Below are 26,042 nucleotides of genomic sequence, written 5' to 3' on the forward strand. Positions count from 1 at the left end.
AAATAGTAGTGGACTATCTAGCTACAACACACAACAGTCGCAATCTGCATTTCAAGTTATACAGGTGGATTCATATTCGCCTATCCCAGCAGCCAACAAAAGAAGCGAGCGCTAAGGAAAATAAAAAGAAAATCCCCCGTTGCAACCGCCGCCCCTGCCGACGCTTGTCGTTTATTTCCCCGCATGCCGGTGATTGACAGGACAGGACGGCCCGCTTGAAACGAAACATTAGCCTGAACGCATATGCTTGCTTAATTGCCGAGAACGCGCCGCCGCATGATTAAATGTGGGGAAGAAAGCGAGAAAGCGGAAAGCGGAGCCGAGACGAGACGACGGTTGAGGAGGGATTTTATTGGGGTGAAATGCAAATGCAGATGCTCTATGCCTTGATGGCCATCTCGCCCATGGGCATTGCCTTGAGCCCTGTGGTAGTTTATTAGTATATATTGTACAGTACGTAAGGGGAAGGTGGAAGAAACTTACAGCCGTCGACATCCTCGGGAGCCTGCTGCTTCTTGTTGCACGCGTTGTACGTGGCGGCGGGCTGGGTGGTGAGACCGGCCTTGGGGCAGGCCTGGTTGAGGGTGCAGCCGTTGTCCATGGCCTTCTGGAGCGAGTCTCCCTCCCAGCCGAAGACGTAGTCACCGTGAGCAGCGGAGCCACTGGATCCGAGTCAGTATCGCCACTATTCTTCAGGTGCTTGCGATTAGTTGGGGGAACTTACCCAAGGTTCATGGAGTAGACGAACGGCCTAGAGCCATCAGTGGGCCACTGGCTCTTGTCGGCAAAGGTGGTCACGTTCCACATGAGCTCGTACATGACCTGAGGAAGCTTGACCGGGTGAGTAGACGGGCAGGCACCGCCGCCAGTGGCACCGGATCCTTGGCCGTAGGCGACGTGGCTCTGGTGGTCGGGAGAGTCGAGGTTCTTGCCGTCCCAGCAGGCGGGGAAGACGATGGTCTGGCGGATCATCTTGCAGGTGGTGTCAGCCGGGATGGCGACAGTGTCGGTGCCGGAGCAGGGCTGCATGCCGACGAAGGTGTTCTCGTTCGACGACGTCCAGCAACGATGGCAGATGTTGCCCTTGTTAACCTTGCTGTCGTCGGTGTTCGTGGCTGAACCAGCCAACATACGGAAACCCTTCTACATGTTAGAAAACGTTCCGTAGACGCTCAAAGCAGATTTCTCACCTTCTTGAAGGCAGTCACCTTGCCGCTGGGGATGTAGTAGACATCAAGACCACCCTTGTTCTGGAGAGCGCCCTGGGGTCCACCGTTGCCGACCTGGGGAACACGGTGATAGGTGCCGTTCTTCGCCTTGAAGAACATGACGGCAGTCCAGTAGTTCGACTTGTCCTGGACGAAGCTGCACGATGTGCAGGTGGAGAGCGTGGCCGGGTCGTTGGCCGGGTCCATCGTCACGTTGAAGCTATTGCCTCCAACGATCTGATGAAGATGCGGCGTGTACTTCATGCCGGGGTTGACGAGGGGATCCGTTCGCTCAACGACAAGCTGGGAGCAGGCAAATCGCAGCATCTGCTGGGCGGCGACATTCTGCGCGAAGAGCGCTGCGGCGGCAGCGAGAGTAGCCCACTGCATTGTGACTTTAGTGATCGGAGTGTCGGCCTTGACCTGGGAGGTGCACGACGGAGGAGGGAAGGGGGGTTTAGTAAGAACGGAAACCACAAAGAATGAAGGCGTGCAGAGGACAAACCCACCAGGTCATGTATCGTGGGATCCCTTATAACAGCGTGCAAGCCCTTGTCGCCACCCACATGCTAACTGCCGGTGGTGCAGAAACTTGGTCGTTGATTTTCTGAAATATGGGGTTAATTTAAATCATATAATGATTGGGCACGACCACTTCGTGTCCGATATTATTCCAGCATCCGCATCCGGAATCTCTCGGCCTCCCGACTTCTGGATTGTCTAAGCCAGATGCTGGTGTAAAGTGCCACGCGCCACGCGGCGAATCGCCTTGCCCTGTGTCAATCGCGATTCCGGATCTCCGGATGCATGCGACTCATCTGGCGGCTGCGATAATGATCCCGTGACATGGGTCTGCGCACTGCTCTTCTTGCCTTAGGGCCAAGCACTTGGCATATCAAAGCGGGTGGTGCGCTTCTCCACAGCGTAGAACGCTTGAGAGACGCACGCGTGAGGGCCGTGTGAAAGCGGAAGACGCATGACCAGGGTTGCTCCAGGGCTGCGGTCAAGGTGGTGACACTTGGGTACGAGTGCAGGACCAGAACTATGCAATGGACGACTAGAAAGGCAGCATACGTCACCGAAGAGATTAACGGAGAAAAAGCGAAGCTGGAAGAAGGTTCCAAATGCATCCAGAAGTGCGGGTACGGCGTACAGCGCGGGTGACGCTCTCCGGTTCCGCCCAGGAAATCCCTTATTGGATCGTGACGATAGATGAGTGACTGCATGCAACCCGTTTGCCTGGCGATTTTCAGACGCTCCGACTCATCAGGATTGATGTTGGTCTCAGGGCTTCTGGAAGAGCCTCGACGCCTCAGTCAAGGTACGCTCGGTGCAGCCTTGCGGAGCGCTGCGGGCCGGAGATTTGGATGGGGACACAACAGAGAGACAGGGATACAGGGTAGACGTAGCGCAGATGGAAAGCAATGGGAATGAAGAGGCAGGCATCGTCAAGACGAAACAGACACTACCGAAAAGCTGCTGCTACGTGAAGGGGGAGACAACGTAATTCCGGCAGTCAACGAACGTTCCATTCGTTCCGCAAACTGTATCGGATGTCTAGGCAACGGCCTCGCCGGCATACAGTCCGAGAAGGGTGGTTGACGTTTGTGGTGCTTCGGACGCCGATCGTGGGCAACGGGTGAGGTTGAAGGAAGGTTGGTGATTCGCACGTGTGGGGTCGCCACTAAGCTCGCGCCGTCTACGGAGCAGTGGCAGAGGCGATACGGAGCAGCAACCCCTGGAAACCCCACGTCGAATCCATTGCAGCGACAACCCGAAGCATTTTACCCTCACAGACAGGACTCATTATCCGCCCCGCCCAGTAGAGATGCCTCTTTAGCCGGTTCGTGTTACACAACCGTGATCCATAGTATATTCCCCCGACGGTGATTGCTTCGCTGATCTTCAGATCCGCCGACCCCTGTCGCGCAATATCCGGCAATTCTGGCAGCTAGCGCGCTATAAGATCCGTTGTGGGGTCTGGGGCATACTGTATGGGTATATGCGGCTTTGCCGAATGGGCATGGCAATCTACCAGCGTTGCATGGGTCCGATATGTGCGGCTGAAGTGAGACCGTCAGGTAATCCAACGGCCACCAACTGCCGTACAGCTGATCTGGACTGCTGTTGCTGAAAAATACATACAAAGGAAGAGTGCTGTCCTGAGCCTGAAAATATGGTGCTGGTTTTGCGGTGCGTCATGTTTGAGTATGTTCGTTGTTTGCGACCCAACGCGCCCCCATCTACCGACGAACCGACGAGGTCTCGACATTGGACCATGATGATGATCCCACCCAGATAAGCCCGGAGCCTGTTATCGACCGTTGAGAACCGAATCACCTTGGAGCCAATAGCGACACGCCACTTCCTGAATGGAGCAACCCGACCCATAACGCTACCATAGCGATTATGTTGCCTCCGCCCTGGCCGCTTTCCGACCGCTTTAATCACCCGCAGTAATCACCAGGCGACCTGGGCGAAAAATCCCTTCGGCCACGTGCAGATTGCCTCCTTCCTGCCCTCGTCGAGCATCATCAGGCCTATGCCAAAGGAAACGTGTAGGAGCCAGTGCTCGACGTGCACCTAGGTGGTGTGCATCGATCGCTGAACAGAAGAACTGTAGCAGACTATGAAGACCGGGACCAGGCGAGACCATCAGACGGGATGGGCATCTACTCACAGATGAAGACGACGACCGCAGCGGAACCCATATCTGGGAACAAGAGCAATTCTTCTCGGAGTCAGATCATCTGTAGAGGAAAGGATGTGATCGTGGACCAGCATATATGGTTCCCTATGTTGAAGATCGGAGGCTGTTGGAATATACTGAGACGTCTCGTCCTCGTAGCAAGTAGGTTGAACAGTTGCTCGTCAATGTTAGCCTGATCTTCTTTCAGCAGTTGAGGCCTTCGTCGACCTACATGACTACCAGCGTTACGAAGTAGATGCTCGGCGCTGTATTCGCGGTCGCCGTGATACCACTTGCGTCAAACTGCGAATCGTAGTTACCAAACTTGATCCATATCGCAGGCAATAGTACTTCTTCTCGCTGCACTACCTCACTATCGGCCGAGGCTTCGGTGTTGGGAGGCGACCGACACATATTGTACCAGAGGGCTATAGTGTAGGACAAGAGACATTCGAGCAAGCCCACCGGGAAGTAAGCATGGAAAACGAGCTTGGTATCGACGAGTCGGTCGTTCTCAGGGTTATGCGGCGGCGGTGTCAGGACATCCGACTGGGACTTCTCGTACGCCAGCCTTCTCGCCGCAGCACAGTCCGTGAAGCAGCAGATGATGGCCTATCCATAGCAGGTCAGTCTATGCCCTTGTCCTTTCACATTTATATGGACGTGAGAAACGAAGACAGAATCTGCGGGATACCACGCGTATATTTGTGATCACCGGCCATAGTCGCCGAAGCTTCCAGCGAGGAGTAGCTATAGGGTGATATTCTTTAGGTTATCAAACGTGGCATCCATACTGCACGGCTTTGCTCGATGGCTGTGAACGGGTCGAGAAGCACCATGTCGGCAGTCTCGATGGCATCATCCGAGCCACCGCCCGTCGCGACGCCAAAATCAGCAGCCTTTAGCGATGGAGCGTCATTGACGCCGTCACCGGTCATCCCGATGACGTTGTCGCGTACTTGGAATTACTTGACGATACGAAGCTTCTGGTCGGGCGTGATCCTGTTGCAGTGAGCAGCGCTCGACGGCCGATGAATAGTGGAAGAGCATACCTAGAGAAAACGAACCACCGTCGAGCTCGAAATGACGCCGCACTCCTCAGCGATAGTCTGCGCTGTCAGCCACAAGTCGCCAGTCACCACAAGAACCCGAATAGAGGCTCCATGCAAGACTTTGACACCGTTCGGGACTTAATCGCCTGGCAGAACAACGGTGCCTAACAAACCGACGAAAGTGAGGTCGTGGCGAGCAGCAACCAGCATTTCTTTCTCGGGGTTCGTCGAGAACGCCGCGACCGCATGCTTTCGTACGAGCAGAATAACGCGCTCCTCTTCACGCAACCGGGTTCCTTGAGCGCTTCGATGCGCGACTTTTGAGCTCGGGTCAGTGACACGACTCCGCCACGGCCATCCACGAGAGTACTGCAGGGGCCAGGGGTGTTGGAGGCGGGGTGGCGGGGTGCATGCAGGCCGTGTAGTCTGGGGAGACTGGACGGAGTGTCTCATGCGAGACGTTGATACTTACCGACTGCAGCCTTCTCCTTGACACTCTTTGCAGTATCCTGCTTCTTCTAAGGACTTCCGTTGACCTCAATCGAGCTACGCTGCGTCAATTACTACTAGGCGCATCAGTGTTCCTGCGTACTCACAGCGTGCCATAAGTGATAGGCAGATCAGTCTCCAGCTACACCGTCCTCGTTCCACCACCCACTCTATGAATCGACAAACTCCCTACACCGCACTGATCGGGAATTCGTCTTACCAAAACCACGTTCTGCTCACACTGTCAACTGCATGCTGCATACCAAGAGGTAGCAACGCAAGGAGCTACCTAGTCAGGCATTCCGAATCCGCCGGAGGAGCTCAGCGCGTGCAGGATTCCTGATGCTTAGACATGTTAACCAACGCGGCCCGCGTCCGTGTCCTCCTGGGGTTATATGGACGATACACAATGTCAGTTTCGCCCACCCAAATCTTCCAATATCGCGATCCAGATCTGGGTGTTCGCCACCGCGAACGACGTCTTCAAACTGCAAATGCGAACGAATTAGAAAAACCTAGGGCAACCCCAGTAGTTTGTAAAGGTCAGCGTTGGTGAAGCAAGAGGGATATGGAGCGAGTAAGGAGATGCAGCCAGGATACAGCCTTACAAAGAAGCCGACGTAGTCGAAGTTCAAGGAAGGAACAACCCTTAACACGGAACATAAAAATCAAATGGACTAAAATCTAACCGAACCCCAGCTTCACCTTGCATTCTCATTTCATTCCGTCTAAAGATAAAAGCCGATGTCGTAATGTGGATAAGCCAAATTGAGTATAGAAGGGAAGTCCGAAACCAAAAAAAGGGTGAATGATTGTGCAAGAAGAGAACAAGTCCAAACCAAAGATGAGAAGCAGCCCATAGATCCAAGGAAAAATTGTACCAAATCGCTGATGTCTCCGAAACAATGCATGATATAGTTCGCGCGCAAAAGCCGAAATCCGTGAGATGTTGTTGTCCAACGTCCGCCGTTGCAAACAGAATATTGACAGGCATATAGTCGCTTGCTCCATCCATCGAGCCAATAAGGGTGCTGCTACTGTCCGTAACGCCACTGTATTCCAGAGTCCGCCGTGAGTCAACAATTCGTCGTTTGAAAAATAGCCTGAGCATTCCTCCTCTTCGTTATAATTTCCACGTCACGAGCCCATCAGCCCCAGCCCCAGCCCATCGCCGTTCGATGGTCCTCCCTCATCTCTGCTCCTCGAACTTCCTCTGCCCATCTCTCTTATCCTTCTGCCCTCCATCAAACCCCTCAAGCCCCGCTTCTGTAGTCCGACAACAGCACTGACCTCTCCGTTCCATACTTCGCGTTCGCTACCGATACCGCTGCCATCGCCCAGCCCACTGTCTGACGCAGAGGCCGATGTGTTCGTCGATGTCGCAGAGCTAACTTCATCATCGTGGTTCGCGCTTACATCGGTGTTTATGCGGAGAGCGCGGAGTGCGGGGTCGAGCGAACGCTCCACGGAGGCGTTGTTGGTGTTGTTGGCAACAGGGTCGAGGAGGCCGTTCGAAGTTCCGTTAGCGGATACGCCGTTGACGCCTAAGAAGGCTAGGTCGGAGCCACTGCCTGCCGCCATGGCGGCCGCATTGAAGATAGCAGCTGTATTTCGATTATCTAATAGCACATGCAAACGCTCGATGATTGCCTCTAAAAGACCGTCGATATGATATGGTCGAGCGAGTTGAAGCAGGGAGCATAGTATTTGTGGTGTGCATAGCGGAGAGTTAGGTGGCGGCAGAGAGGAGGTGTAAAGATAGTGTATGAGAGCCTGGAGCGTTAGGTGGGTGTGTGGCAGGTACAGTGTCCTAGGTCTGACAGAAGGTGGTTGAGCGACGGGATCAGGCGGACTTATCATTGAGCCAGCCGCGGTTGATGATTCGGAGGGAGTGGCGGTATTATTTGTCAGCGTAGTAGCAGCGGAGTACGTCGTCTTGACGGAGGGGGTAATAGTAATGCTGGAATTGCGGGATGGGTGCACCCCGGCTGCAGGACGAAGAGTCGCCGTATCAGCAGTCTCCGATGTAATTGTGCTTTCGCGAAGCAACTGGTTGAAATACGGGCCCCAGCGGCGGGCGATGAGATGTGAATTGACCGGAATGCGTTCACCATGGATGGCGAGGAAGTCCATATCGGCTAGCTCGCGCATACCCAAGGTCAACTGACCAAGTTCAGCCGCCGCAGGCGAAAGCGTCCGCCCTCCTGCATTGATATCCAGGCCGTCAGAATGCCTGGGCGCGCTCACAGACGTGAACGCTGAGTTTGGGGTCACCTTCCGAGGATTATCGTAGAGTCCAAAAGCCTCTAACTCCACCACGCAAATATTGGAAAAGTTGATCCGTCGGTGGTTGTAGTCTTCAACAAGACTCCGCTTGCGATTACCCAGGATCACGAAACTGTTTCTGCGGTTCCACAAGATCCCCCTGTTCCAGCTGCCCTGGCTAAAGACGTTGCCTCCAGCCTCTATCCGGCCCCAGCTCAGCGTTCGCAAGTCCAATGCCCAGAGCGCGTATTCCTGCTTCGACGACGTCAAGAAGGTGCCGCTAACCACGAAATGGTTATTGATTACTCCGCCATTGGGAAACCGTAGCCCTGGCGGAGAAAAGTTTCCCTGCATTGGCTTTTCCGAAAGCGTTCCATCAGGATGCCTAACCTGCAATTCAAGCTTGACATCCAAGAAATTATAGTTGGAATATATCAGCATGGACGCTCCTCCATTTCTTGTAGCCACATCCTGTTCTTCTGGGCTGTCCGTTTCGCTCCGTTTTCGTGTTCCTACCCCTATCTTATCCGGGTGAATGCTGGTTAAAGGGGCAACAACGCTCCTGTAGGCTCCACAGCTCCTTCCCAGAGTGTTTGTAGCCGTCCATTTCAGACTCCTCAAGTTAAACACACTTATTTGTTCAATGTAGTGGTTGGCGCTGTCCTGACCACCAACCACAACCATCTCCGCGCCGCCTTCGCCATCCAGCTGTACACCAATTGACCCTTGGTTTGGATTCGTCGAAGATGGATTGTGCCGTATGGCTGCTAAGGTGGCATGTGTTGAGGAGAAGACAGCGGTCGAAGGTAATATTGTTGCGCAGTGGGCATATCGTCCTTGGGGTGAGTCGGTCGTTGCCACATGCATCCAGGTTCGGGTAGGGACGTCGTAGATGTGGACATCTGACATCACCACCACTTCTGGTTGCGCATCTGCGGGCGTGCCCTGTAACACTGCCGCAGACTGGTTCGGTTGTTGAGATGCAGGGGACATGCCACCGTAGCAGACGAGCTTTGTGTCTCCGAGCGGGCAGACACTGTGGAAGTACCGGGGTGGTGGTATGTCGCCCTTCGCTTCGATTTTCGTCCAATGTCGCTTGACAAGGTCCAGCTCGTACAGGTCCGATGTGAGTTGTGGTCTTGTTCGAGACAGCCTCCTACCACCGAAGACATATAGCTTGTCGCCCAAAATCGTGGTTGTCGCGCCAACCAAGGGATGCGGCTCGCGACCAGTCGTCCGATGCACATTGCAGACGAGCCCGGACAGCCCGGATGTCGAACTGGAAGGTGTACCCAGCCCCGCTGTCTGCATCAATGCGGGCGATGCAGCGGCACCGGTGCCCGGGGTCCTGGCCAATGATGTGCTTGGACGTTCGCCATCCTGACCGTCCTGCCGATGAAGACTAGTTTGACTGCTATTCACGCTTGAGACGTAGTTCATGCCTCCACTGCGGAAGGTGTCCGGATATAATTGTGACGGAGAGGGTGCTGAAGTCTGTGAATCAATGGTATTGGTTCGACTGGTGGTTGGCGTCTGACGTGCCATGCTGGCCGGACAAAGGTCACAGGGCGGAGAGGCAGGAAATTTGAGGTCCTCGAAATCGATGGGAATATTGATGGGTGAGGTAGAAAATCTTTTGATCGGTAGGGCCCAGTCCGGTATTACGATTTCGACATGCCGGGATCTGATACTAGAGGAGTCTCCAACGGACTTGCGGCCTGGTAGGGGAAAACTCGAGAGACCGGGACGGGGGCTGGAGACGACGGTAGAGGTTCTTGATGAGCTGAATCCAGTAGAGGTACAAGGGCTTCCAGGTGCTACAATCGGAACATAGTGCGGGATAACAATGGGAACGTGCTTTGGCCTCGTCGGACAGGAAGAATGGTTTGTGTCAACAACGGAAGAATGCTCAGAACGGACAGGGTGCGTCGCCGAATGAACCCTGCGATAGGAACGGATAAGGGAACCTGCAGACTCGCGGGAGCTTCGCCTCTGGTTTGACACAGCTCGCTTGAGTTTGAAGACTCTGGGCTTCTTCCAGATGGACGTGGACTCGCCCAAAGGAGTGGTGCTCGCTGCCACCGAGGGATAAGCGATTACGCCTAATGGAAGCATCGTCAGTAATGAAACTCGGTTGAGCAGCGAGGTTCGAAAAGGAAAGGACGAGACGTAGAAAGCACTGAAAGGGGACAATCTCGTGGTTTTCAACTGCGCCAGTCCACCCCAGCTGCAGGCGAGTTACCAATGCAGGCATTGCCGCAAGGTCTCGGCCAGCATCTGGGACGCTTGCGCTAGGTGGGAAAGCCATGTGTGTACTTTAGGAAAAGAGACACGGCTGCCGTGCTACTGTGCAGTGTAGCACGAAGGTACCGCGGCTGCACCTGCACCGTCGAGTAGGACAAAATCTCGTAACCGGCAGAGATTTTCTCTCGGCCGATCGACAATATACAACAGATCTTACTATGTCCTCTCGATTGCGCCATGGACAAGTGCATTTGTGGAAACAAATTGAAGAGGCCATGGATGTACCTCGCGCACGGACGGAGAAAGAACTGAGGGGTTGACGAAAGCGAAGCGCGACCTTACGTTAGGCAGGACCCGCGGCGCACAGCGGGCGGAGAAGGGCCGGAAAGAAGAAAGGGAAAGGAATGCAGGAGAGGAAAAGAGTGGTGCTCACGGCGGCAGACGTGTTGTGGAGTCCCGCCGCAGAGGCAGCAGCGTGGTGAGTCGGGGCGCAAAGGTTCGGCTTCGGGCCCAGTCCCAATGCGGCTAGGGGGGTTCTCGGCGAGGCTGCTGGAGGAATGCAAGGAGCCGCGTCAACGGGCGGACAGACGAAGAGCGCGCGAGAGGCAGAAGTAGCGGAGACCGGACGGTGGCAGAGACGGCAGCCAGAACAGCACGGCTCGACGGGTGTGGGCTGCGGCAGGATTCCCACGCGAATGACACGCGGAGCGGAAACTTGTTCAGCCGCTCACACCGTCTGGATGAATAGGCAGAGACGCTCCGGCCGGGGGCACAGTAAGGGCTGGAGGACAGAGACAGACCGCAAACGAGAGTCCGGCTCCAACGGTGCGCAGACAGAATGCAGAAGCGGTCGCACAGCTCTGCCGCCTCGCTGAGATATATATCAAAGCACCACTCCCCTGGGTCATTACAAGCTCAGTCGGGCTCCGCACGGGCCTTGGAGCCGGATTGGCGCGCGCAATCACGCTCCGGGGTGCAGTGACAAATGGCAAGCGAGATCGCGTCTATGCAAGACCTGGCTGCTGCTGCTGGAGTCCTTACAGCATTGCCGCCGCGTACGCAGGACTCGTACGCAGTAGACGAGCGCGGCGGCATCCATCACACGTCTCGCATCACTGCACTGCATTGGTCCCGTAGTCTGAGAAAGCGACGAAGAGGGAGGGCAGTTCGAGGCGTAGCACTTAGCGTTCCATTTCATGAGCCAGCTCGTTGTTTCAGCCCTACAATAGGGGTTCGCATGTCCCTATCGGAGAAGAACAGCCTGGAAGGATCCCCTGCTGTTCTAGAAGCATTAAACACTTCACCTAACTGCAGCCACCCCCTCCTAAGCCCTGCACCTAACTCAAATGGCCCAAGAAATTACATGTCCAGTCTGTGCCCAAACAACGCCTGAACTCGCACGCAATGCCGTCGATTCCGCTGCACGGCTGCAGCCGCCGTACCGCCCATCTCCTTATGCCGCGCTAGTCTTCTCCTTCGGCAGAGGCGTGAAGCGCAGATACGGCTTGACGATCTTGAAGTCGGGGAAGAGCTCCTTGGCCTTCTCGTTGTTGATGGTGGGGTGGACAATGACGTCGTCGCCGGGCACCCAGTTGATGGGAGTCGTGACCTTGTGCTTGTCGCCCGTCTGGAGCGAGTCGACGACGCGGAGCACCTCCGCCGAGTTGCGGCCCGTCGACGCGGGGTAGGACATGATGAGGCGGATCGTCTTCTTGGGGTCGATGATGAAGACGGAGCGGATGGTGAAGGCGATGCCCTTGGAGTCGACATTGGTAGTGTCCTGGTAGTCGAGCCTACAGTCAAAATTAGCAGAGTCTCAGAGAGCGAGCTGGGTGTGCACTCACATGTCGTATGCGTATGCCACCTTCCTCTCCTTGTCGCCAATGATTGGGAAGTTCAAGTGGGCGCCCGACACTTCATTGATGTCCTTGATCCAGCCCTCATGGCTGTCGATGGTGTTGGCCGAGAGACCAATGAGCTTCACGCCGCGCTTGGTGAACTCGGGCTCGAGCTTTGCGAAAGCACCGAGCTCGGTGGTGCAGACGGGTGTGTAGTCCTCCGGGTGCGAGAAGAGGACGACCCAGTTGTCGCCAATGAACCTGCGGGTACCATGTCAGGCGTCGTTGTTCAGGCACGAGCATCGCAATACGTACTCATGGAAGTCAATAGGCCCCTTGGTCGTCTCGGCCTTGAAATTGGGCGCAATGCTACCCAGGCGGAGGTGTGGTTGATTCTGATCAGCCATGGCTCTTTAGGCAATTGTCAGCCCTTGCAAACAGCGCAAACAAGAGGGGTAGCGGGGTAGGTGCAGCCTGCCGTCGCGCTTACCTGGTCGCCGAAATGGATTGGAGATTGCACTGGATTTGGTCTTGGGGTGCAGTTGATGGAGATGGTCGCACACTGCGAAGGCTGATGGGCGGGTGAGGGTGATGTCTAGGAGGGAGACTGGAATGCTCGGCGTGCCAAAGGCGGTCTTATCCTTTTGTACTGTGTTCTCCAGAGCCTCGTTCGGGCATGGCGCATATTGCTGGCGAGCACGCAATTCTCGGTCCAAAAGATTCTGCCCTTCACTCCGCCGCCACCTCCAACTGTAGGCCAATCCCGCTGCCGCAGGGCGAGGCGGTCAGAGGTCGACAGCGAGTGCCAATGCGAGCCCAGCGCGGGCATGTTATCGATTCCTCATCGCCGTCAACACCTTGATTGCTCAGCAAGTCTCCCAACGGCACCCGGCGTTTGCACAGTAAGATGGCCTTCCTCTCGCTACAACAATTAGATATGCACATGCATCTTTTCTTCTCTCGTGCGCCCTAAAGAACAGTACCACTCGACGCCCGGATTAGTGAACGATATGTCCTCCAGAGGACTTTGTTTGCCAGGGTAGAGCAAGCTTGTGCCAGAACCATTCATTTTTTTTTCTGATTCCAGACATCCAACCAAACTGCGGGGAGCAAACGCCTTCTTTCTCGGCATTCACGCAATCGCGTCCGCTAATGCTGCCATGAGTCGGGGTACGGCTTCTTAAGGTTAGTTTGGCGGGCGCGTCTACATGCACGTGGAGCACGTGTTCCATGCTTGAGAAACCCCCTCGAGGTCGGGATACGCCGCTAGTAGCTGCCGAAGCTGGACAGCTATCCGCCGCTCCCAAGATCTGGAAGCAATGCTTGGGTTCGGGGAGTTTTCTTTATATCCGCAAGCATTTATCTCCCGGAGGCCAACACTAGATCAGCAAATGCGACTAGCCAACAATGGCGGATACGCAAATCGCCCCGGGATCTACCCCTCTCACCCAGCGCAACAGAACGCCATCGCACAGTATCCAGGTAAAATGCATCCCCAAGCCGCCCGGAACCTCCAGCAAGAGGTGGTCGACCTACAATACCCGGCTCCGCGGCGCATCATGGGCCGCTATTCCCGAACATGAACGGGTTCGCCAACCACATCCCCGGCATAACCTGAAGATGGATGCGCCGTCAATGCGCCTTCAATGCGCCTGGTGCTCAACCGTGCAGAGCTATCGGGACCCTAGAAAAGAACTTAGCGCCTTGTGGGTCTGTTGGCAATGACTGATTTCATATCATCGCCGTCCCCTCCTGGGGCTGAATCCCCCTTCTCCATTCTATGTCTTCAGAGGCAATACCCGCTGCGAGTTGAAAGGAGCCTGGATGGAAATTGTTTACCATGGCCGATCCAGAGATTGAACTGCCCATGACGTCGTCCCAGCTCGCCCTCGACGACCAACCTTCGGGAATAAGGACCAGACCAACAAATCCGGACGATGTATTTCGGAACGCTTCAGAGGACCCCACATTTGCAGCCTTCCCAACTTCCGACGAGAAGTACAACGAGAAGAGCGACAATGAGGCACTCTCGGAAGACGACGAGCAAGAGCCTGGCGACATTGTGTATCACTATTTGACCTTTTCGACCGAGCTGCCCAATCCTACCACCATATATCCAACGAGAGAGGATCAGGAAACCCCCCCACATCCGCCAGACCTAGTCAAATTCACTTCGCCATTCGAATGGCCGAACTCGAGGAAACGAGTTATCATTTGGGTTTCTTGTGTCATCACTGCTCTTACAGCTTTCACGGCTGGAGCGTATAGCCCTGGCGTAGGGCAAATGACTGAGGAATGGCACATTAGCAATGTTGCGGCGTTGGTTGGCATTACCACTTTTACCAGCGGTACGCATATCTTGTGGAAGGAGCAGATGTATCACAATGCTGACTGTAGTATAGGCTTCGCAATAGCCCCAATGGTTTTAGCACCCTTCTCCGAGATCAACGGACGACGACCCGTCTTCATCGCCTCTGGAATCCTGTTCGTGATATGCCAGCTCTGTACAGGGCTAACCCGCTCGTACGCCGGAATGCTTGTGGTCCGCTTCTTCGTCGGCGTAGGAGGCTCAACCTTCTCCACTATGGGTACGTCCCCCAAGAACCACCGTCTCGTTCATCACTGATACCGTGTAGTCGGAGGAATCGTTTCAGACATCTACCACACCGAAGACCGCAACACGCCTATGGCCCTCTTCTCAGGCGCCGCCCTCTTCGGCACCGGTTGGGGCCCCCTCGTCTGCGGTTTCATCGCGCAGAACACCACCTGGCGCTGGATCTTCTACGTGCAGACCATAACTTGTGGCTCCGTAGTCGCCCTCATCTGCATAATCTTCAAAGAAACGCGCGGCAGTGTTCTTCTCTCCCGGAAAGCCCGCGCCCTAAACAAATGGTACGAAGCGCGCGAAGCAGCTGGCTACTACTGCTTCAACATGCCGGATCCGAGCGGCTCTGGTGGTCTGGTTTCGCAGCGCATAAGATGGAAAGTGAAAGCCGATGAAGAGCGCTCTTCCATTAGTAAAATGATCGCGATCTCTCTCTACCGGCCCTTCCATCTGCTCGTCACCGAGCCCGTCGTCTTCTGGTTCAGTCTCTGGGTAGCGTTTTCCTGGGCAGTACTCTACCTCACACTCGCCGCCATCCCGCTCGTCTACCAGCGCAACCATGGCTTCTCGCTTCAACAGGCTAACGCCGTGTTCGCGGCTATGTGTGTCGGCTCCATCATCGCAACCTTTCTGTCCATCTATCAAGAGAAGATTGCAAAGAAGTACGGCAAGTTGGCCAGCACGCCTGAGGGCCGGCTGTACTTTGCCTGCGTAGAGAGTGCATGTATGCCCATTGGTCTTTTTATGTTTGGCTGGACGAGCTTTCCGGATATCCACTGGGTTGTGCCGGCCATCGCTATTAGTATCGCTACGATCGGTATCTTCGCCATCTATCTTGCGGTATTCAACTATCTCGCCGATACGTACCATCGCTACGCTAGTTCTGCGCTTGCAGCGCAGTCCTTTTGCAGAAACATGCTCGGTAAGTTCTTCACAACCCCCCTTCTTCTTCTCTAGATGCATTTAGCTCATACATCACAGGCGGCGTCTTCCCCCTAATAACAACGCAAATGTACAACCGCCTCACCTTCGGCGGCGCAAGCTCGCTCCTCGGCGGCATAGGCACCCTACTAACCCTCGTCCCCTGGATCCTGGTCTTCTACGGTCCGAGGATTCGCGCGAGGAGCAAGTTCGCGAGCGAGATTATGGATGTAACGGCCTAGTGGAGCTCCGAAGCAGAGAGACATTTTCTCTCACTCGAGATTATGCATGTCACGGCCTTGACTGAGTGATAGAGTAAGGGAGGCATCTTTGGATTCGAATTTTATGATACCCTCGACCGGAAAGAAAAGGGAGAGCAAAGATCTGGGGAACAGCTTTTAGTGGGATGAATTTTTTACGAATGTTAGTAAGATATCGACGTGGTGCAATAGCAGTCTTAGTAGAAGCCGTGCCACGTCGATAAAGCCTATACGTGATGCGCTATTGCGTAACGCTTTCAAATTTTTGTGCCTTGGTGAAGGAAGAACAGCGCGCAGGAAGGTAGTTTTGGTCGACTACACATTAGCCGGCTTGAATAGCTTCCTGTCTAGATGTAGAGTTGAAATGGCCTTCGCATCATGCGTTGAAGCCATCACAGCTATTTATGACTAAATGAAAATGCACCTGTAGCTGTCATAACAGACTGTACCTAGCACGAACGGCAAAGGGGCAACACAAGATGCGGATTAAGAATCTGGGGAGCTAAGTGGCTATAAGCATTACTATTAATCTGATCTACCAAGAAAAAAATAAGCGGCAGCGCACCGCCGTACCTAGGCTAGATTGTCCTAAGCAAGCCTATCCCCTACGCCTAGTGCTGGGGCTCTTCGCAGCGACCTGTGCATACGACTCCCCGGTCGTCGCCGGGTTTGCCGGTGTACCTTTCTTCCCCTTCTGCGCAGCGATCGGCTTGTTGAGCTTCTTCGACTCGGTCTTCTTCGATGTCGAGCTGTTCCAGTACCACATCATCTGAAATGCTAGGATGGCGTTTAGCGTGAAGGCGGCGATAAAGCCGTAGAGGATGAGAGGGTCGGGGACTTCCTGGAGGGTGGTGAAGATGCGGGACAAGGAGCCGATGAGGTAGTTGATGACCTGCATAGTTAAATCAGCAAACATACTCCTACAGGAGAGCACACTTCCTCCAGATTCCAGACTTACCGCAAAAGCACTCAACTGCCCGGTGCCGCCCTCCTTCCAAATAGTAAGGATCTGGGGCACTTTGCTCGCGACCGACAAAACCCCCGCCCCAGACATCAACCAAGACAGCATCTTAATATCCACCAAATCCTCCCTGAACAGCGCCGTCCCGACCGCAACCAATCCCGCAACCCAAGCACCCACCCCCGCGGCTCCCTTCCCACTATACTTCAGCACCAGGCTCGCAATAACCGCATTCTGCACCATAATCAAGGCCTGCTCGCCATACGTGCTGAACGGAAATCCATGCCGGGTATTGTACCCCAGGCTAATGAGGTAGCTCCCTGACTCGAGCAGGTACGACAGGAAGGAGACGCCTTCGGCGGACTGCGCGTTCAGGATCTTGAGCAGCTGCGGGATCTTGACGATGGAAGAGGCGGCGATGATGCCGATGCCGAGCCCCTTGGATACGGCGAGCTTGACGCAGTCGGGCGACGCGAAGGGGTCGATGTCTAGGATGAGCGTTTTGTAGCAGAATGGGCCGAGCAGGCTGTGGCCGGTTTCGACGATGGGTTTGGGCAGGTTTTGGGTGACGGGTTGGAGGGCGGAGCGGATGGACTCCATGATGCTGGATCGTATGCAAATGCGTCCTAGCGATAGGGATGGATAATATGGGCGGTATTGGTTGTTGATTTCGGATTCGCGGCTTGGTCGGATTTGACGTAAGGCTTGGCAGAGGAATCAGCAACAGCCGGGGTTTTCCCGAACGGGACAAATCCCAGGATTGAGGTTGACTTCTCGCTACACAATTAACTCATCGTCAGACAGAGCAGTCATCGCTCTTACAAACTTGATCAAAGCGTTGCTAGTCGCTCAGACTATGCGTCTATGAGATCCAATAGCCGACTCAATAATACCTGACTTGTCCCATTGGACCTGGAACCTCGCACAACAGGACATTTCCACCAATTGAATCCCGTTGTTCTGGACATTCTCTGTTGATGGTGGAAGAGAGAGATGCGCTGAGGCTTTGTGCGCATAAAACTCCCGATGGTTCCTGCTGGCAAAGAAGGGACTCTCTCGTGAGCCTGAAGATACTGGTCGAGTACCTCAACGTCAAGATCATTCAGTTCTGGTATGGGGCTACTGCAGCCTGGCCAGCCTTTCAGATGGGAGTCGTAACAAAAGCTACCCTTTTAAAAGACGTTTTCTTGAATATTATATGGGCGATAATTTGATTAGTAGTAATATCTTAAAAGGTCCTATGAGAACATACTCATAATGCCTTCAAAACTGAAGGAATTTGAAGAAAACTCGTAGGATTAGAGGAGCTCGTATTTTCTGTCGCCAATCTGGGTGGACAGTGCACCAACACCGGTGACTCCAAAAATACGAGCTCCTCGTATGTGAGTGGTTGAGTCGCCTTATCGAGGACGCAATCTCATGGTATTGGGGGTGCTTTCTCAAGTCCGCTTTCGGATGGATTCTGGCGACGCAAGGCTAGATTTTGAACTCAGCTACCACGATTGGTGCGTTTCGTCAGGAAAGCACTCGTGGCGTCCGCCCCACTCGTATAGGGGGCGCATTCACTCTTTCAGACCCTTTGTTAAGGCTTGAAGGTGCTCATGCACACTGTATACCGATCAGCCCTGGTCGCTCAGCCTTCAAAATGGCTCGGAAGCCACCAGCCTTCTCCCTCTCTTTTGCTGTTTACCAGTTTGATGGCAGTCCTCTCTGTTTTGCCCGCTATCCTTCTGGCTGCTTCAGCAGCAGCAGCCACAGGCTCATTCCAATCCCCAGCTCCTGCCGTTGCCGATGGCGACTTCTCCTCAACCATAGACTATGCGCTCGGCTCTCAGATGTCCATCGAGTGGACTACTGATCTCGGTAGTTACATTATAGTAGTCAATCAGCAGAGCCTTGTCACCCTCTCGGCAAAGACTGGAAGGACAATCTACCGTAAGAACTGCCCGTTCAAGTGCGCCAGGATCCATTGCGTGTTGACAGTGCGACTCTAGAAAAGGGGTCCTCGGATGAAGAAATAGGCCAGTTTGACTGGACAATCTCAGTTGACTCGCCTCTGAACCTTGCGGATGGACCTGTCTTCTTCTTCTGGCTCTTTGCAAATCCAAATTCCTTCCCGGGCCCGGACGACTTCAGCTCCGGCTACTTCAACATCACTTCAGACCCCTCCCCGTCTCCATCCCTCGCGGCTACATCCACGCCGATTACCTCCGTCACAACGTCTTCTGCCCTGCCTTCCATATTTACGACACGGAGCTCTGTGGAACCCTCTATGACCTCTACCGCAAGCCCACCTCCAAGCGACGGGACCAATGGTGGCAATTCGAGCGATCAAGTATTGAAGATAGGACTCGGTGTTGGTCTTGGAGTCGGCATACCCCTGGTGGCCCTCATGGCTGCGTGCCTATTCTTCAGCACTCGATACCTAAAGAAGATAGCGGACAGCAGGACCGCGCAAACACATCAGCCAACAGAGCAGAAGCATTTCTCCTCAACCGCATCGGAATTTCCTCGAGCCAATGACCATGGGAATTATGGGGGAGAATCGTTGCCGAGGGACCATGCCCACGGAACGCCCAGTGAGCTCCCCGAATCCCGACAACACGAACTCCCCGCGAAATAGTTCGTCAGTAGTTTGGACGCTTTCACACTCAGTCAATTTATGAGGTCTGAAATTCCAGGAGGTTATATACACAATTTAGCCTTCGCTTGGCACTGTTAGCGTCGGGGTTGAGTTCAATCTCCAATATCAAATCAATTGTCGTCACCTCAACTACAATTACTACATGTTCCACAAAGGTAATCCTCGAACCCTCGATCACCCCCTTGCCCCATCAACTCCCCACAGCCCCATACCACGCCAAACCCAGCAAAGCCCCAATGATAATAGCCATCGCAGGACTAACACTAAACCAGGCGCTCTCCGCATACGTGACAGCAGCAACAACAACCCACCAGGGTTCTGCGGCCAGCGACTTCCCATTACTCGACTCAGGCGTCAAATACCCAATTTCCCAAAGTCTATAGACAGCAGTGAACACTAGCCCGACAGCCGTAGCATTGATCCCCCTCAACAAGCTCACAAACGCAGGCTTCGTCCGCAGCACCCGCCACAGCGACTGCACGCCGACCGCGAGGATAATGCCCGGCGCAAAGATACCAATGTATCCCAGCAGCGCGCCGGCCACGGAAGGCGTACTCGTGCGCGCGAGAGCCAGCGCACCGAGGTAGACGCCGAAGTTGAAGTTTGGACCGGGGAAGGCTTGGATGATGGCGAGCCCGATGAGGAAGTTGCGAGGGGAGACCCAACCGGGCTGCACGACATATTCACGCAGTAGGGGGATGACGACGGGGCCGCCGCCGAAGATTATGGTGCCTGCGAGGTACATGTTGGCGAAGAGGTCGAAGGGGAGGTCGAGCGAGGGGACGGCGCCGCGGAGAGCCATGATAACGATGAAGGACGCTGGTCACGCTAAGTAGGGGCTTCGGAAGTGGCTAGGGGAGTTGCATACCGAAGAATCCGGCGATGATGCAGATACCCAGTTTCACGGGGATACCGTGCGTCGTCGTGTCTGCAACGGTAGGTGCAGTGTCCGTTCTCTGTCGCCCGTCGCGACCCGCTTCCCCGATGGAACTGGTTGACGCTGGCTCCGTTTGCTCAGTCGAGATGCGATCTTTAGAGGCGGATGCTTGGGCTCGTCGCTGGACGCCTTCAACAGGGCGATCCCGTGATTGTTCCTCCAATGGAATGCTTCCCGTGTGCCCGTTCTCTTCAGTACTTCTCTCTTCGTCATTGCCTCTCTTCTTCCTGGCCCATTTCGCGCGCAGCTTGCCAATCTTTTGCAGGAGCCAGACATCCCATATCACGGTGGAAACGCCGCCGACGACCATCAAGACAGGGAAGAACCAGAGCGCGGTATAGCATAGCCCAGCGCAGGCGCCGAATATGACCAAGATCCTCGTCAAGCGGTCTGTGATCGCTTTCCCCGCGAGCTAAACAGTCCCCTCAGCCTTTCCCAACCCATATTCTCGGATGCGAACCTACCTGGACAGCAGCCAATGCAATAATCCCCACCGTGCTAGCATTCAGCCCACTTAGCAACGCATACACAATTGGAGGGAGCTTGTCTGGCATGTTTTCAACCCCTTGCGACAACGCAAACATGCCGATCGCGCCGGGTAAGCTCCAGATCAGGAAGACGAAGATAGCGGGTATCATGCCCGCGTGGATCATGGCGATGCAGAAGGTCATTTTCGTGCTCGCTGGGCCAGGTAGTGCCTGGCATATTGCGAAGATTTCTTGATACTAGAGACATGGTTAGGAACTGCTTTGTTCTGGTTCTGGCAGAAGAAGTAGGGTGACTACGAACGGTCTGCTCATCAATCCATCTATTCCTCCCGCCTACGCCTTCTACGAACCGCCGGTGCAGGATTTGAAAATGGACCGGTGGCCCGCCAAATGCAGCTATCAATCCTTAGTTAGACTTGATGTCCAATCCAAAGGTCGATCGTGTGACATACTGAATCCCAGATCCCATGTCCTTGCAAAAACCTCCGTCAACCGCCAAACGAGACTCTTATTATTCGCCTGCAGCGAATTGCGCTGGTCGCGCGTGTGGTCGCGCACTGCGCGGTAGACGTCGAGGAGAGGCATGTTTGCCGGCTTTTCAATGGGAAAGCTAAGCTATGCAGAAGGCATCAAGAGAGACGGAAAAGAAATCGATCACGAGAGAGCTCGAGGAGCTTCAAAACTCATGCTCGCGCAGGCCAAGGCTTCACGCACGCGATGCAATCCAATCATCCCGCCCTCGTGTTGCGCTATGAAGCCACCGCATGGCGTTCACTCTTGCCCGCCCCGCCTGCGGCCACTTTTGGCCAAATAAGCGAACATGCCGCATTAGGCAACTTTTGGTTCGCGTTGATGGCTGTATTGTGGATCTTCACCGGCCAATTCACTTTCACCGCAACTGCCTTTTCCCCCTGATGAAAGAGACTACATAAATTTGAGCACGCCAGCTTAAGCGAACATACCGCATTAGGCAACTCCTGTTCTTCCGTCGATAGCAGTATTGTGGCATCTTCACCGGTTCACCGTGTTCGCCTTTCACCACCAGGGCAGCTCACAATCACAGACTGTGGGCAAGTTTAGCCGACCGTCGGCCCCCGCGAAAAGCTCCAACACCTCCACCTACTCACAGCTCTCAATCGAAGCTGCAAATCGCCAATTGCCCCAAAACACTCCTTCCAAAGCCGAGGCCAACCAAAACGAAAGCCAAAAATGTCAACCATCCGCCCCATGCGCGTAACCGACCTACTCCGAATCTCCACCACGAACCTCGACCCGCTCACCGAGACGTACAACATCAGCTTCTACCTCGAGTACCTAACCAAATGGCCCGATCTGTGCCGGGTCATCGAAGGGATCGACGGGCAGATTGAAGGATATAGTACGTCCTATCCCCTCCTCCCTTTCTCCCCCAATCCCAAAAGATCACACAAAAGCTAACGAGACGCCCCCAGTCCTCGGCAAACTCGAATCCTCGCCCTACCCCTCCCCCATCTCCCCCTACAACCCGCGCACCTGCCCCGACCCGAACTACCTCCCCTGGCACGGGCACATAACCGCGCTCACGGTGTCGCCGACCGCGCGGCGCCTGGGCCACGCGACGGCGCTGAGCAGCGCGCTGGAGGTGGCCAGCGACGCGGCGGACGCGTGGTTCGTCGATCTGTTTGTGCGCGAGAGCAACGTGGTGGCGAAGGAGCTGTATCGCAAGATGGGGTATAGCGTGTTCCGGAAGGTCAGGGAGTATTATAATGATGGCGAGGATGCGCTGGATATGCGGAAGCCGCTGGGGAGGGATAAGGGGCGGGAGTGTGTGAGGGAGGAGGGGGAGAAGTGGGTGGTTAGGCCGGATGATGTGTGGTAGGTGGACTGGGAGAGGGTGGAGGTTTTTGATTGGGGCTTGGGAGATGCGTGCGCTTCGAAGAGGCAGGCATGCCTTGGTATATATGGACAAGGGATAGATTTGAAGGTGTCCAGAAAAGACGTAAGTGCTCACTCAAGAAACCACACAGTAAGGTCCGGTGGAAACCTGTATCCATATACTGACATAACGCATAGACGTACAGATAGTCGATATATATCGTACACACTCCCCTTCAAACGCCAGACACACCAAACACAACGAAATCCCATATCCAAAGCCCGACTACCACATGAGGGTATATAACAAACCTATGCAAAGAGGCCCCTTTGCGTATCCGTCCCGTTCCCACCAAACCAGTATCCAACCTCCTCCCACAACAACGACCTCTTACGCCTCTCCCCATCCGCGCGACCAGCCTCCCTAGCCACCATCGATCGCGACGCCGAAACCTTCTCGTCCGACCTTTTCTCCACAACACTTATCACACTGGTCGTTTTCAGGATCCCACCCTGAAGACTCCCCCGCTCGCTCGCACCTCCGCCAAGGTTGAAGCTACTGCCGCTGCTCCCTGACTCAGTCAGCGCCTGTCGATTGCCCGCCTCATAGCGCGAAAGAGTTGATACTTGGATCCACAGTCGGAGCAGGGCTTCCGGCGCGCACAGCCCGCTGCTCGCTCATTGCGCTTCCGGGCCTGCGCAGGGCATCGAGGGCAAAGGGTCGCGGTGGGCCTCCCATGCCGTTGATATGGTGGGACCAACCGCCTCGCGGCTCGAACTCGTCGCCGCTGTCTAAGCCGATTGCACCACTGGAAGGTCCGGGCGATGCAGCGTGGTGTCGCCGGACGTCATGCGAGACGGGCGGCGCTTGTCTGAATCTCCGCACGGGGCCGGACTTCTCGTCGTCGACGAGAACGACCATCCAGACACCCACTGCGCCGGATTGACCAAGGAGCGGAGTGCAGTGTATCCAACGCGGTCGACCCTCATCGGCGCGGTCGGAATCGAGGTTTGCGGCGGCGGTGTGGAGCCAGCGCACTTTTGCGGTGACGCCGCGCGAGCCGTCTGCGAGGGCTTCGGCGAGAGAGTCGCGGACGCGGGTGGAGCCGCCGATGCGGTCGAGAAAGCGGGATTGGAGGATTCCCGGGACGCGGAGGGATGGCGAGACGAAGAGGATACGAAGGGAGGGATGTGGGCGAATAAGAAGGTACTGTGGTCAACATTAGTAAGATATGGTGCAGTGGAAAATAGGGTGCCTACGTGTTTGTACACACCAGCCAAGCGGCCCTCGGGCTTGATAGACACGTGCGCTGGCTTATTATCCGACTCGATGTTCGTCATGTCCTTAATAAGAACCCGTGGACGGTGCATAATACTCGCATCGTCCCGTTCCTCAAGATGCTCCCGGTGCATGTTCCCACCATGCTTCCGCACGGTCTCAAGCTCGGAGTTGTTGAACATCTCGCTCAGCTCCTGGAACTCGTCTTTGGGCTCTTCCTCTGGCTCCCGGCCTTCCTGCCTGTCAAGCATGCTCTGGAAGGCGTCAAGATCGGTAGAGTCCTTCACAAGACCGCTGACGTCGACTTGTGCGCCGATAAAGTAGCGCAGGTTGCCGCGAGAGTCGAGGAGAGGCGCCATCATCAGCAGATTCATGAAGGGTGATCCATCGCGGCGGCTGATGGTGAATTAGCAAGCCATTTAAGAAAATTCGAAGAGGGACACTTACTAGTTAAGGAAGACCTCACTGACTTCCCTCCCCTCATCGACGGCTCTCCTCAACCGCGCGACGCTACTCCGATTGGTGCGCGGTCCTTGGAGAAATCTACAGTTCCGTCCAATAGCATAGCTGACGCCGTATTGGGTAGTGCGGTGAAACTCTGTTCAAGGTCAGATATCGGCAATTGAATGCTACGGGGCATACGTACCCTCTGAAGCGAAAATGATTGGGTTATCCGACCGCGAGGGATCTGTGAGACAGAAAACCTCGGCCAAGCCTTCGCTGGCCTCGCGCAGCAAGGGAGGCAGGTTCCCTGTGATGCGCTTCTGAATGCTGACGCTGACGACTTGGATGAAGATGTGGGTGATGAAAGCAGGGAGATCTTCTCGGACCAGGACGTCGAATGCCTGACGGGCTTTATCCTCCAGAACCGCATTGATGGTGGGTCGCGCCGGCGTCTCGGTGAATTCGTGGCCTTCAATGGGCTCCAGGGCCTCAGCCACGGCATTGGCGTAGTTGATTGCTCGTAGAGCTTTCATTGCGTCGAGGTAGTAAATAAGGGTTGGCACTGATTGTGGCCGTGCCATAGAAAGGAATGCGGTGAACCGAAGTAATGAGGGAGTGTCATGAAATACAGACTCTAGATGCTCCTTAGAGAACAGCTGCTCAGACCGGGCTTCCAAGTTGAAGCCTCTGCCGCCATCTGCCTCGTTGGGCGCCACGAGGTCGAACGACTTTGGATCATCTTCGAGCAAGGGCGATAGTCGGTCGAGATCGTCTGGGAGACCCTTCTGCTGCAACGGTGGTAATGCTTGCGTCAGTATTGAGGAGGCCTTGGTTTCGTAGGAAATGACAGAATCGGCATCGCTGCGCGCGTGGAGGGACGCGGAGTCCGAGGCGCCGGATGTAGTAGGCATTGCCTTGGAATTTGGTACACTTGATGAACGAAAGAAACGTCGTCTGTTCGCGGAGCTACTGCTATAGAAGAAATCAGCATGGGCTTCTAATTAAGGTACATATCTGGGTTTGATCCTACCTGGTCCTCATAGGAATATGGATGCCGCGACGAGTGAAGTCCGGCGGCGGAGGGGCAGCGTCGTCCCCCGGGGAAGCTGACGAAACTGGCGAAGTTGGTGGAGACTGAACAGGATGACTTGCGAGCGGCTGATAGCTTGACCTTTTGGATGAGGGCGTCTGAGGCTGCTTTTGTGTGGGAGTATGATGCCAGCTTGACCTTTTAGAAGGTGGCGTCTGAGGGGTCCGAGGGGGTTCTTGTATGGGCGCGTCCTGCTCAAACTGGACCTGTTGATAGTCCTCGACAAGCGGTTCGGCTACCACACGTTCCTCGTTCTGCCTACTGCTGTCATCGGCGCCCGTCACGGCGCTATTGACAGTAGCCGCCGCGGGCGCCTCGCCTACGCTGCCCATCCCGGATAATTTCACAAAATTGGTCGGCGCAGAGATGGCGGGATAGTGAGGAGAAGAGAAGATGCCGTGAGCTGATCGTCTTTTGCTTTTCAACATGGTTAGCACGGGGTCCAGGGGTCCCGGATTCGACAAAAACAGAGTTTGGTTCAAGGTTTACAGCGGGGAGATGGGCATAGGCGACAACTTAATGGGACAGGGAATGCGGAACCATGACGAGGGATGCAAGTTAAAGATACACGTACCAAAGGGTCTCAACCGAGACCAGCGCCGCCCAGCACGTCCAAACAGACCGATGGCTCCCTCCCTGCTGGGACGGCGCTGAGGCTAGACTTGGTCCGGCAGGGCGCTGTCCCGATTTGACGGTCGATGATGACAGTAGGCTGTGTTGGCAGCTCGATCACGGATTGCCCGAGTAGAGTCGAGTCGGAGGCGACGGGCAGGC

At 55.0% G+C, this 26,042-nt stretch overlaps 13 protein-coding genes across 13 annotated transcripts; 3 read left to right on the forward strand and 10 right to left on the reverse strand.

Annotated features, from left to right (window-relative positions):
* Positions 1-288: 288 nt before the first annotated feature.
* BU26DRAFT_149960 (uncharacterized protein) lies at positions 289-1,792 on the reverse strand. The gene is made up of 4 exons (XM_033819963.1): positions 1,191-1,792; positions 725-1,140; positions 484-662; positions 289-423 (listed from the first exon to the last, which is right to left on the reverse strand). The coding sequence occupies exons 1-4, from the start codon at positions 1,596-1,598 to the stop codon at positions 380-382; spliced, it is 1,047 nt and encodes a 348-aa protein (XP_033690037.1). The 5' UTR covers positions 1,599-1,792; the 3' UTR covers positions 289-379.
* Positions 1,793-2,670, reverse strand: BU26DRAFT_149959 (uncharacterized protein). Its single transcript, XM_033819962.1, has one exon. The coding sequence runs from the start codon at positions 2,432-2,434 to the stop codon at positions 1,988-1,990; it is 447 nt and encodes a 148-aa protein (XP_033690038.1). The 5' UTR covers positions 2,435-2,670; the 3' UTR covers positions 1,793-1,987.
* Positions 2,671-3,168: 498 nt separating this feature from the next.
* On the reverse strand, positions 3,169-3,735 carry BU26DRAFT_149992 (uncharacterized protein). The gene has a single exon (XM_033819964.1). The coding sequence runs from the start codon at positions 3,597-3,599 to the stop codon at positions 3,240-3,242; it is 360 nt and encodes a 119-aa protein (XP_033690039.1). The 5' UTR covers positions 3,600-3,735; the 3' UTR covers positions 3,169-3,239.
* Positions 3,736-4,125: 390 nt separating this feature from the next.
* On the reverse strand, positions 4,126-4,971 carry BU26DRAFT_583683 (uncharacterized protein; the record flags this gene model as incomplete). The annotated part of the gene is made up of 2 exons (XM_033834571.1): positions 4,692-4,971; positions 4,126-4,509 (listed from the first exon to the last, which is right to left on the reverse strand). Exons 1-2 carry the CDS (start codon positions 4,833-4,835, stop codon positions 4,126-4,128), a joined length of 528 nt encoding a protein of 175 aa, XP_033690040.1. The 5' UTR covers positions 4,836-4,971.
* A 1,143-nt stretch (positions 4,972-6,114) lies between these two features.
* Positions 6,115-6,462, reverse strand: BU26DRAFT_150008 (uncharacterized protein). The gene has a single exon (XM_033819965.1). The coding sequence runs from the start codon at positions 6,347-6,349 to the stop codon at positions 6,167-6,169; it is 183 nt and encodes a 60-aa protein (XP_033690041.1). The 5' UTR covers positions 6,350-6,462; the 3' UTR covers positions 6,115-6,166.
* Positions 6,463-6,575: 113 nt separating this feature from the next.
* On the reverse strand, positions 6,576-9,248 carry BU26DRAFT_417771 (regulatory protein ral2; the record flags this gene model as incomplete). The annotated part of the gene is made up of 1 exon (XM_033823217.1): positions 6,576-9,248. One exon carries the CDS (start codon positions 9,246-9,248, stop codon positions 6,576-6,578), a length of 2,673 nt encoding a protein of 890 aa, XP_033690042.1.
* A 2,076-nt stretch (positions 9,249-11,324) lies between these two features.
* Positions 11,325-12,602, reverse strand: BU26DRAFT_475663 (thioredoxin-like protein). The gene is made up of 4 exons (XM_033825542.1): positions 12,276-12,602; positions 12,101-12,196; positions 11,792-12,046; positions 11,325-11,740 (listed from the first exon to the last, which is right to left on the reverse strand). The coding sequence occupies exons 2-4, from the start codon at positions 12,190-12,192 to the stop codon at positions 11,401-11,403; spliced, it is 687 nt and encodes a 228-aa protein (XP_033690043.1). The 5' UTR covers positions 12,193-12,196; positions 12,276-12,602; the 3' UTR covers positions 11,325-11,400.
* Positions 12,603-13,202: 600 nt separating this feature from the next.
* On the forward strand, positions 13,203-15,868 carry BU26DRAFT_475667 (MFS general substrate transporter). Its single transcript, XM_033825543.1, has 4 exons — positions 13,203-14,133; positions 14,188-14,373; positions 14,422-15,312; positions 15,372-15,868. Exons 1-4 carry the CDS (start codon positions 13,626-13,628, stop codon positions 15,551-15,553), a joined length of 1,767 nt encoding a protein of 588 aa, XP_033690044.1. The 5' UTR covers positions 13,203-13,625; the 3' UTR covers positions 15,554-15,868.
* A 183-nt stretch (positions 15,869-16,051) lies between these two features.
* On the reverse strand, positions 16,052-17,206 carry BU26DRAFT_514847 (mannose-P-dolichol utilization defect 1 protein). Its single transcript, XM_033827926.1, has 2 exons — positions 16,530-17,206; positions 16,052-16,463 (listed from the first exon to the last, which is right to left on the reverse strand). The coding sequence occupies exons 1-2, from the start codon at positions 17,130-17,132 to the stop codon at positions 16,170-16,172; spliced, it is 897 nt and encodes a 298-aa protein (XP_033690045.1). The 5' UTR covers positions 17,133-17,206; the 3' UTR covers positions 16,052-16,169.
* Positions 17,207-18,133: 927 nt separating this feature from the next.
* BU26DRAFT_559668 (uncharacterized protein) lies at positions 18,134-19,155 on the forward strand (the record flags this gene model as incomplete). Its single annotated transcript, XM_033832724.1, has 2 exons — positions 18,134-18,467; positions 18,527-19,155. 2 exons carry the CDS (start codon positions 18,134-18,136, stop codon positions 19,153-19,155), a joined length of 963 nt encoding a protein of 320 aa, XP_033690046.1.
* A 145-nt stretch (positions 19,156-19,300) lies between these two features.
* Positions 19,301-21,341, reverse strand: BU26DRAFT_600626 (chromate transporter). The gene is made up of 5 exons (XM_033835184.1): positions 21,054-21,341; positions 20,903-20,997; positions 20,578-20,838; positions 20,045-20,525; positions 19,301-19,995 (listed from the first exon to the last, which is right to left on the reverse strand). Exons 1-5 carry the CDS (start codon positions 21,184-21,186, stop codon positions 19,367-19,369), a joined length of 1,599 nt encoding a protein of 532 aa, XP_033690047.1. The 5' UTR covers positions 21,187-21,341; the 3' UTR covers positions 19,301-19,366.
* Positions 21,342-21,710: 369 nt separating this feature from the next.
* Positions 21,711-22,534, forward strand: BU26DRAFT_150199 (acyl-CoA N-acyltransferase). The gene is made up of 2 exons (XM_033819970.1): positions 21,711-21,979; positions 22,053-22,534. Exons 1-2 carry the CDS (start codon positions 21,811-21,813, stop codon positions 22,457-22,459), a joined length of 576 nt encoding a protein of 191 aa, XP_033690048.1. The 5' UTR covers positions 21,711-21,810; the 3' UTR covers positions 22,460-22,534.
* Positions 22,535-22,767: 233 nt separating this feature from the next.
* On the reverse strand, positions 22,768-25,696 carry BU26DRAFT_500682 (uncharacterized protein; the record flags this gene model as incomplete). The annotated part of the gene is made up of 6 exons (XM_033826513.1): positions 22,768-23,043; positions 23,120-23,665; positions 23,716-24,130; positions 24,182-24,332; positions 24,381-25,150; positions 25,209-25,696. The coding sequence occupies 6 exons, from the start codon at positions 25,694-25,696 to the stop codon at positions 22,768-22,770; spliced, it is 2,646 nt and encodes an 881-aa protein (XP_033690049.1).
* Between the last annotated feature and the right edge of the window lie 346 nt (positions 25,697-26,042).

The sequence above is a fragment of the Trematosphaeria pertusa genome (assembly GCF_010094035.1).
Source record: "Trematosphaeria pertusa strain CBS 122368 unplaced genomic scaffold BU26scaffold_2, whole genome shotgun sequence".
NCBI lineage: Eukaryota > Fungi > Ascomycota > Dothideomycetes > Pleosporales > Trematosphaeriaceae > Trematosphaeria > Trematosphaeria pertusa.